General features: G+C 39.2%; 1 protein-coding gene across 1 annotated transcript in view; it reads left to right on the top strand.

The window, feature by feature from the left end:
* The first annotated feature begins 1038 nt into the window (after positions 1 to 1038).
* The window catches only part of AP1 (K-box region and MADS-box transcription factor family protein), an 80446-nt gene continuing 71193 nt past the window's right edge, over positions 1039 to 10291 (top strand). The window contains exon 1 of the mRNA XM_077366342.1: positions 1039 to 1340. Coding sequence (XP_077222457.1) covers positions 1156 to 1340 — 185 coding nt within the window. The 5' untranslated portion in view covers positions 1039 to 1155. The remainder of the gene's footprint in view (positions 1341 to 10291) is intronic.

Genomic DNA, 10291 nt, shown 5'->3' with positions numbered 1-10291 from the left:
AATTTCGGATTATTTTGTCTTATTTATTATTAATATGAGGTGGCTATTCTCTTCTGAAAAGTTTCGCATTATTTTGTCTTATTTATTATTAATATGAGGTGGCTATTCTCTTCTGAAAAAGTGTGCCGCGAAATGATTTTCTGCGAAATTGCCCGGCAAAACCCAATCCGAACATACAAAGTTAGAAAGTCGCAAAGATGGACGGTCAGTTCCTGCAGTAGCTAAAAGTAACCAGAAACTACCGAGTACCTTAAGTTGAAAAAAACGATACGAATGATAGAATGAAGGGCGCCTTGCAAAAACCAGGTCCAAGGGCTCCCTAGCGGTAGATTTTTGCAAAGCGAAGTGCCGGAAAAACTTTAATGCGCTTAAAAAAGTGGAAAACGTGTTAAAATCAACCATTGGGGGCCGCCATTGGAGCTGATTTTTCTAGAGATTTTGTGTTTATTGATGACTTGGCTGCTCTCAAATGCAACAGTCAATACGCGAAATGCCTTCTGCGATGGACGCTAACAAATCCCAAAAAAATAAAAATAGAAATTTTTAGTGGCAATAATGTAAATAACCCACAATACGAGTATCATTTTCCCGTCCCTCTTCACTGCACACTCCCGCCGTCACATATAAAAAAAGAGAAGCTTTTATTAAATAATAATAATAATAATAAGGCTGATGATAAATTCACACCCCTTGTAGGATAATTCGCACCCTTGAAATGAGCTTATGCGTTATGCGTCAATTCAAGGGTGCGAATTATCGTACATTAGTGCGAATTTATCATCTCCCTAAAAATAAATAAAGAAAATTTTCACTCACGCAGTTCAGTCGCACTCCAAACCGTACGGGTTTTTATCAAATAACGAAAAACCCATCAGATATCGACACCGGGATTTAACGCTGGTCCTGTCTGGACAGAGCCCTCAACCAATCAGATATCGACAACGTAAAATCCAAAACCACTTATCAATAATGAAAACCGCTTGTAAATTCCACTCTGCTTTTTCTCCTCTCCTATAAATAGAAACATAATTATTCTTCATCCTCCTTCAACTCTAAATCTTCTTCTCCATTTTTACTCTCTCACAGAAAACAAAAAAATTCTAGGGATTCAGTTCATCATTTTTTTAGGTTTTTTTTTCTTTTCCAATTGATTCAATGGGAAGAGGAAGAGTTCAATTGAAGAGAATTGAGAATAAAATCAATAGGCAAGTGACTTTTTCAAAGAGGAGAATGGGATTACTTAAGAAAGCACATGAGATCTCTGTTCTTTGTGATGCTGAGGTTGCTCTAATCGTTTTTTCTACTAAAGGAAAGCTTTATGAATACTCTACTGATTCCAGGTACTTTGTTTTTTGTTCCGATATATTTTTTTTTTTGTTCATATTTGATCTCGATCTATGTAGATTGTAGCTTGTTGTAGTTCTACATGTGATTTCAGATTAAATTAAAGAACAAGCAACGTTCTTTTTCCTTTTCATACTTTTCTTAGATTTTTCTCACTTTCTGGAAAATTTCAGGCTCTTTGTTTTTCATTCGGATTTTTTTTTTTTTTTTGAATATTTTGATGTCGATCTATGTCGATTCTTTTTAGTTTTACATGTGATTTCAGATTAAATTATAGAACGAGCAACGTTCTTTATTTTTTATTTTTTTTTGAGATAAATGTTGAAATATATACTTTTCTTAGATTTTTCTCACTTTTTGGAAGATTTCAGGTACTTTAATTTTCTTTCGGATTTCTTAATTTATTTATTTTTGAATATTTTGATGTAGATCTATGTAGATTGTATCTTGTTTTAGTTTTACACGTGATTTCAGATTAAATTACTGAACGATCAACGTTCTTCATTTGTTTTTTGTGGTGGAAAGGAATCTATATTTTTTATTTTATTTTTGATAAATGTTGAAATATTTAGTTTTCTTAGGATTTCCTCACTTTTTGAAAAATTTTGAATTCTTGAGTTCGATCTCTAGCTTTTACTGCTTTACGAATGCAACTCTAAAAAAACATCGATTTGCATCTCTTTTTTATGATATTAATGTCGATGATTTATGAATAGTCGACAGATTTCAGGTAATCAGCTTTTTCTTCGGATTTCTTCATTTGTTTTTGGAAAATTTTGAAATCTAGATTTTAGATCTCGAGCTTGTACTGCTCTTTGAATGCAAGTCTGAAAAAAACATCGATTTTCTTATCCTTTTCATGATATTAATGTCGATACTTTATGAATACTCGATAGATTCCAGGTACTCCGCTTTTTCTTTGTATTTCTTCATTGTTTGGAAAATTTTGAAATCTAGATTTGGATTTCTAGCTTCTACTGCTCTTTTAATGCAACTCTAGAAAAAAAAAACGTAGATTTTCTTCTCGTTTTTATGATTTTAATGTCGATCTATGTAGATTGTAGCTTCTTTTTAGTTCTACATGTGATTACAGTAAAAAGATAAAAAGAACGATCTTTATTTTTCTTTGTGGTGGAACTTTTAGTTCTACATGTGATTGAGATTTACTATGGAAAGAAATCTATTTACTAAGTTCTTTTGTGATTAATGTGTAACGTTGTAGTTTGTAGCTGATTGTAGCTTGTTTTCAGATTAGGTTACAGAAAAAATAACGTTCTTCATTTTCACTCTCTGGTAGAATTTTCATTACTTATGCTTGCATAAAATAATCTTTATAATGTTTCTCTTCTGCTTGAATCATATGTTTACTGTTCTCTTATTGAATATCATATGACAAAATCACAATCAGTTTCTTTAGAATAAAAGAGAAATTTTATTTTTTTTCTTGGGATTTTGTGATGCTCACTTTACACCCGGTTCATGTTAGCTCGTACTGTCATTGGTGCACTTTTTTTCATCCTTTTCTTGGTTTTCATTTTTTTATTATTTTCTTTTTCTGCTTCTGCCTTGCACTTCACGGTAGAGAGTGCGTAGGTTAAGGCTGTTGCTCATTCTGCGTAAGATAGTCATTGAGTGTTGGAGTGGGAATGTTATACGTTCACGTACGCTTCATGTCTTATTTATTGTCCAGTGGTTAGGAATATGTTTTTCGGTTTTTTTTATTTTTTTACCCTTTTTGTTTAATGTTTGTTTCTTTTATTTAAAGAAGAAATAAGACAAAAGAAATGCGTGTATATAAGAGGGAGTTATGCGTAGGTTAAGGCCGTTGCTCACCGTGCTTAGGATAGAATAATAGCCCTCCTCAACTATCTCTCTTCCAGTACTAATATTGCATGAACTTGTCTAATAGCTAACATATGCCATCTTATTGAACAGTTAATGAGGAATATGTCAATAGTAAGCACATCTATACTTCATATAAACTAAGCCCCCTTGCTACTTTTATGGCATATAAGATCTTAAACCTAAGTTTTGTATTATGTGGTTCATCTCTCTCTCTCCCTCTCTCTCTCTCTCTCATCGTGTCTTGCTTTTTGTTAATAATAAATAACAAAGAACTGAGCACGCCTAAGGCCCAGCCTGGGTTCTCAAGCTTTATATATGTTTCTATTTAGAGCTGTGTATTCCCCCTTCTTTTGTTCTCTAGACATGGTCAGTCTCTTTGTTTCTTCCCTCTATCTATAATATTTTGAGGTACGCCTCGGGGCCGCATTCTTATCTAGGTTGAAACAAAAAGCTGTGTTGTGGGCAAACCATAACTAAGAGAGTCATTCCATTTAGGGGTAGATAGCATCAAACTTAACTTTACGTGAGGACGTTAAATATCAAATATCTTATGAGTATAAATTCCTTTATAACTATTAAATATCTTGCACATGTCAATTTTTTTATAGCAATAAATTATGTACCTTAAAATTTTAAGTTGTAGTTCTAATTTTACCTCATAAATTTAGCCATAAAGCACGTATTTTTGCATGAATAGTGTGTGCCATTTTCTTGTATGCTTTAATAACTATTGTTTTTTCGTAAGATCAAATTCTCGGACTTAGGTCTCAAAGATGTATACACAATCTTTATGCCAACTGCAGCGGGTCATATTTGTTGTGACCGTTAATGTTGATGAATCTGATTATATGCATGTTTAACATGCAAGGGCCTGGAGCCACTTTTTTTGTCTTTTTCTATTTGCATGCATTTTGATTATATTATAATCAGGAATTCTAGAGTGAAGGGAACCCTTGCAAAAAAGAGGTGAAAGAGCTCTCCTATTGGCTACACATCACGATCATGTATTAATAACGGCTGAGAAGTCAAAACATGATGGTGATGTGCAGCCAATGGGGGAGCCCTTTCACCTCTCTTTTGCAAGGGCTCCCTTCAGTTTAGACTTCCTCTATTATAATATATATAGTTGCGCTTTTTGAATTGAATCGTGAAAACCAAGTGAACCAGCTGGTTCAATTAATTAATTACTTTATAAATCACTATTATGAAATCTACTGAAGGTAAACAGGTTGACATACCAATAGAGCGAAAGAGGAGGGTTGACTTAATAGTTAGAAATGTTTAAATTTTGAAGATAGACTCGGGGTTGTCGCCTAATGTAATATAAAACTTAGGTCTTTGTTTTTTTTTTTTTTTTGGCCCTTAGAATGGGGCTTTGTTAAATATTATATTGTATGTATATAGTATTGTTACCTAGAAATTGATCTTCTTGGGTCAATGAACCCATGCCTTGAATAATCATCTCTATAAGAAACATACTCTCACTCATTTCCCAACCAAGAAAGTAGAAAGGATATCCCGGGCACTCGAAAAGCAACCACTATTTAATCTTACCTTCATAGGCTACTACATTATGCATTCAGAATTAATGCATATTTATTTATTTAGGGAGTGGGGGGGTGGATATTTAGTGATATTTATTTACAAGTTTTGATAGATACACCCTCCTCCTTACTTTTGGTCTCTTTTTGCAGCTACTTGAGAATTATGACAGAGAATAGGATATGTTTAATGTGTAGAGGGTGTAACAAAGCAAAAATATTCTTTGATTATATATGCATTTTATAGGGGAGTGATAAATCGACCCCCCACATCTCTCTCTCTCTCTCTCTCTCCCAGAGGAGAGAGAAAGACACATTCCATGGCATCTCCTATTCTTACGCAGACACTGTCTAGTGTCTGTCCATTTTTCCCGTATCATCCTCCCTCCCTTCGAAGAACCTGGTCCTCCAGCTTAGCATCTGAATTCATAGCCTAAACATCCTAAGTCTCTTCTTCGTCTACTTCTTTCGGCCAAGAACCCCCCATTATATACAACTTTTGTGTCTTGCACCTATGACCCAGAGAGTACATTTTGTCACAGATATTGCACAATCCTTTGGCACGCTTTACTAAATTTGAGCCGGAGTAAGTCGTGTAATAGTCGGTTGGGATGATTTTGGGACAACCGTGCTGAAATCTTCCTAGTTTTTGTCATATTCAGGAATAGAAAATCGCCGACGACTTTGATTTCGTGTTCTTGTAACCAAGTTAGTCCAGTGACAGCTGACAATGAATTGGGCTTGAACATTTCAGTCGAATTTCATCTTTAGGACCCCTTACAAAGCAACTCATCATGTAGACTTTATTGAGATATTTGGTTCAGTTGGCTAGACCCTCAATTTGGCACTGATATTCATGGGCCATTGTACTCTGAAGAAGCTTTGTCGATGCTGTTGTGGGATCCCCGAACTCAAAGGGGCCATGTCTAATTTCCAATGCCAGTGTGAACTCTCTCTCCATCCTTTTATTGCTCTTGATTTATCCATCCATCTATACCATCTAATTGCACACCTAAGTGGAAGTAAGCGATTACAAGCTACTAGTCTGATGGAGTTTGATGATAGGAGAAGAACTGTTCTGATGGAGTAAGCGATTACTAGAGGATGAGTGATTACTAGCTACTAGTCTGATGGAGTTTGATGTGTGGTGCGGGGATGTGTCATTTAAATGTAAATTCCCGAGATTATTTAGCATGGCTTCTAATAGGGAGGCCTTTGTTTGCGATTGCTTGGAGCGGAATGATGGTGTCCTTGTGTGGAATCCGGGATTTAGAAGATATTTTTTTTTAGTGGGAGGTGGAATTGGCCTCTAGCCTGCGGGTCCTTCTTGAGGGATGTTATATTGTTATATTAAGAGGAATGGAGAGGATAAAAGGCTTTGCACTGAGGAACCTTCTGATCCTTCTTGGTCAAATCTTTCTATAAGAGTTTATTGCCCATTTCTAACCCTTCATATTTGGCAAAGGTATGGAAATTTCAATGCCCAACTAGAGTTTGTATCATTGGTTGGGCTGTTTGTCGTGATAGAATACAAACTATCAATTTTCTGAGAAACCGTGGTATGTGGTTTATCGATCATTGCCCCCTATGCCTGCAAGATGGGGAATCTGTGGATCATTTGTTTATGCATTGTTCTTTTACTCGGCTCATTTGGCGGTTCATTTTCATGAGATTTGGTATTTGTTGGGTTAGCCCAAAGTCTATTCCATCGTTATTCAATGGGGAGGGGTTCCTTGGAAGGAAAAAGGGAAAAGTTTGTGGAATTTTTGTTTACTCGCTACGTGGTGGTCTATTTGGAAGGAGGGGAATTCTAGGATCTTTGAGGGGAAAGCTAAGAACCCTCATTGGATCTACTTGAAGATTATCACTTTGGTTATATCTTGGGTGAGATGCCTTCCTTATTTCCGGTTTGTATCGGCGTATGATCTTTGGGAAGGTTAGAGGGAGGTTTGTTTTAGTGTTGATCAGAGAGTTCTTGTCTCGCAAAGGTTGGAGTCGCCTCCTCAAAATATGCTTAAAGTTAATTTTGATGGAGCGAGCTTCGGCAATCCGGGTCCGGCTGGGGTGGGAGGGGTGTGTCATAACGAAGAAGGGGGAGTAGTGTGGGCATACTATGGCTCTATAGGTGTCTGTGATGCCTCTGAAGCTGAAGTGAGGGCTGCGCATTTTGGCATTTTGTATATTGATAGAAGTCTGTTGGATCAAACCATTGTTGAAGGGGATTCGCTAAATGTGATTCGTTGGCTGAAAAGTGGGTCGGCTCCTCCGTGGAGATATCTTTCCATGTTTGATGACATTGGTGATATAACTTCGGGGTCTTCTATCGGATATCAACATGTCAGAAGATCGGCAAATGATAACGCGGATGCGCTCGCCAAGCGCGGTGTATCTGGTGGTCCTATTAGGTGGTTTGACCATCTTCCTCCTTGAGGAGTGGTGAGACGTTGATTGTATATTTTGTCTCTTTTGTCTTCTTGTTTTCTATTGTAAATATGGGAGTTCCATCTCGGTCTCCTATTTTTTCCATCATTTATAATATTACCATTTCAAAAAAAAAAGGAGAACTGTTCTGCTCGGTAATTCCACCCAACTGGGTCGGTGAAAATCCAAGCGAATGACCTAAGTTTGGATAGAATCTTTGCTTGCTGTCGTGTGCTGACTTCGCACTTAGTTTACAAAATGATCTAAGAAATGTTTTTCTTTGTCATGATTGACCTCTTGTGAGATCATATCATACTTCGCATCCATGGCGGTGATCTCGCTGATAAGATCTCTTGGTTTCTGATTTTGACGTACCATTATGTCTTCCAAACTAGACAACAGTTGAATATCTTGTCCAGTTAGGTTTTTCTAGTTCCATCTGACATTCCAGAACCGACTGGCTCTATATCAAACTTGATGCGTGATTTTTTACTTTCTCATGCAATGGTGACGGTTGGTGGTTTACTTTGAGGAGAAACTGAGACCTAAAGAAAGAAGTTAGCATACTTTTCTTATTAGCAACTTTCAGTCTATCATTGAATACAATGAAATCAGAAATCACTCGCAACCCCAATCCTACTCAACTACTCCCAATGATTATCTCTAACTATAAATATAGATTCACCAAATAATTTCCACATTACCAACTATATTAGATAAGATCGAGAGAACTCCAAATAAACTCTATCTCTATCTCCTTCCTACTAGGATAAGCATGCATGCCTCTAACTATGTTGCATATTGTAACATGCGTGCATGTATCAGAGATTGAACCTTCAAAGCTGCAACAATGCAACATCAAGAATGTCTGCTTGTTGGTCTCTGCAAGCACGATGATCCCACCTTTACCCGCAACCCATCTCAACCCATCTCGCTCATCGTGTAATGCCATTTCTACTCGCTTAATCAAGGAAAGGGGCCTTCATCTCTCAGCGCCTCTGAAAACAACCACTACTTTACCATGTTTTAGCAGTTGCTGCCACATAAGTCGGCCCTCTTAACCAAACTCGGCGATCGTCCAAGTAAACTCAATCTCTCACGCTTCCATCCTACAAGAAACCCAATTCCAAAAAAACCAAAACCCACTCTCAGTCTTACTGATTTCCTATCTTAAGTCGCCTATTTCTTCGTCATCATTTCTCAACAAACCTATGCAGCTTTTGCTGTAAACAGCAACAACTCCTCCAAGCTCCTTCATGATTGACTTTAGGAACAACTAGTGACAAATGGAAGACTTTGAGTTTTTTTAAAAGGGAATCATAGTTGCAGAGATTTGGTGTCTGAGAGAGAAAGAGAATGCATGTGGAGGTTTATAGAGAGGAGAAGGGTGAAATTAACACCCCCTCTATTTTCATCCATACACTCCTCTTTTGTCTTTAGTAAAATACCTACCATTCGATAATGATAATGACACCCTGTATCCATTTTCCTACTTCCTTGTTGGATTGAACCTCCTTTTTTTTCTATCCGCATCTCCTTTCTATAACACATCAATTTGATATCCACACCCAAAACAGATTCTTTTTGCACTCTTAAAAATTATAGTCTTTGTGTTTTTCCATCGGTATTTGTCCTTCCCAACTGGTAGTTTCGCTTCTTCTCTTTTTCTTTCTTATAATAATTTTCCACACATATCCTTCTTCTTTGGCCTATTTTAGTTGAGGAGCATCCCTTGATGCACGTGCATGAAGTAAGAACTCTTTTCATTTGAGGTGCCTCGATCTTTCGAGGTGTGTGCCTTAGAAGAGTATTCTAGATTTTATGATGATCGATGATGGGGTATTAAAAACAGCAGCCTATTAGCTGTCGACACGTGGCCCGAGGATGGCCCACCGCAGATTCCGCATCAGCAGGGGTAGTTTGGTAATTACCGCAGAGTTGGTGAACTCGAACCTATAGCTGGCCGACACCTGTCCTGGGATAATAACTCCCCAACTACCCCAGGTTTCCCTCTATAAAAGGGCTTCTAAAGTTCATAAAAAAGGGTAATAACTTCTCACCCACCACTCTAAAACTAGCTCTGCACTCCTGCTCATACTGACTTGAGTGTCGAAGGGCCTGTCCGGAGAAACACTCCGGGTTGGTCTTCTGACCTCGTTCGCTCCTTGTGCAGGACTCAGCTCCTTCACTTTTGTTCCCCAAGATTCAACTCATCCACTTCGGCTCCTCGGGTCCTCCAGCTCGGCTCTTACGTCACTATCGTATCTGTTACCGGTTTTAGGCCTAACAGATTGGCGCCATCCGTGGGACCACGAACTAAAAGCTGTTCGAATCCCCTATAAACAAAATGGCAGGGCGCAAGAGCGCTCGAGTACCAACTGCACGGACAACTCGAGTCGCGCTACCGCGCAGGACTCGTAGTGAGCTAATCGCCTCGCAGGTGGTGGCTACTTCTCCTACAGCCGAATAGAGCCCGGCTCGTTCGGACCACCTCAACCCTATGCCCACTCTGGATCAAGTGCAAGCTCTCTTTCAACAGATGACTGCTCTTGTCGGTCAATACCAGCAACTACTCCAGGCGCCTCCCCAACCTCCTCCAGAAGCTCCACGACCTGTCCAGGAAAGGTCAACTATCCACAGGGGAGAGTCAGCGCACCACGGTGAGGATCGAACTCACCACTCCGCGAGACAAGTCCAGCCCTCCAGAGCCAGGCACGCCCATACAGAACCTCACCACCGCCGAAGATCACGGTCCCGCTCTGCACGAAAGCATAGAGCCCGGGAAGACCGCGCGCCGCAGGAAAAACTCCGGCCTCATCGTAGGAGTCCGAAAAGCCAATCCGGCTCCGCGGCGAGCCAATCGGTGGAGAGAAACAGGTCACCAGACCGTAGAGCCGATCCGATGCTACGGAGGATGGAAGAAATGGACCACTGAATAGAAGAGCTGGCAAAGGATCAGAGCCGGCCCGCTTCGAGGGCGTTCTCTAGCAGAACGCCGTTCACCGACGATGTCATGGGTGCCCCAGCGCCCAGAGGATTTAAAATGCCAACCGTCCCGCAATACGACGGGACCACTGACCCTGTGGACCACTTAGAGACATTCAGGACAATGATGCTCCTCCACGGTGCGTCAGACGGCT

Source organism: Tasmannia lanceolata, unplaced genomic scaffold (genome assembly GCF_043159265.1).
Source record: "Tasmannia lanceolata isolate RefF3 unplaced genomic scaffold, GAP_Taslan_0.1 ptg000003l, whole genome shotgun sequence".
Taxonomy (NCBI): Eukaryota; Viridiplantae; Streptophyta; class Magnoliopsida; order Canellales; family Winteraceae; genus Tasmannia; species Tasmannia lanceolata.
Note: the sequence above shows the minus strand (reverse complement) of the source record. Positions and strands in the feature narration are given on the sequence as shown.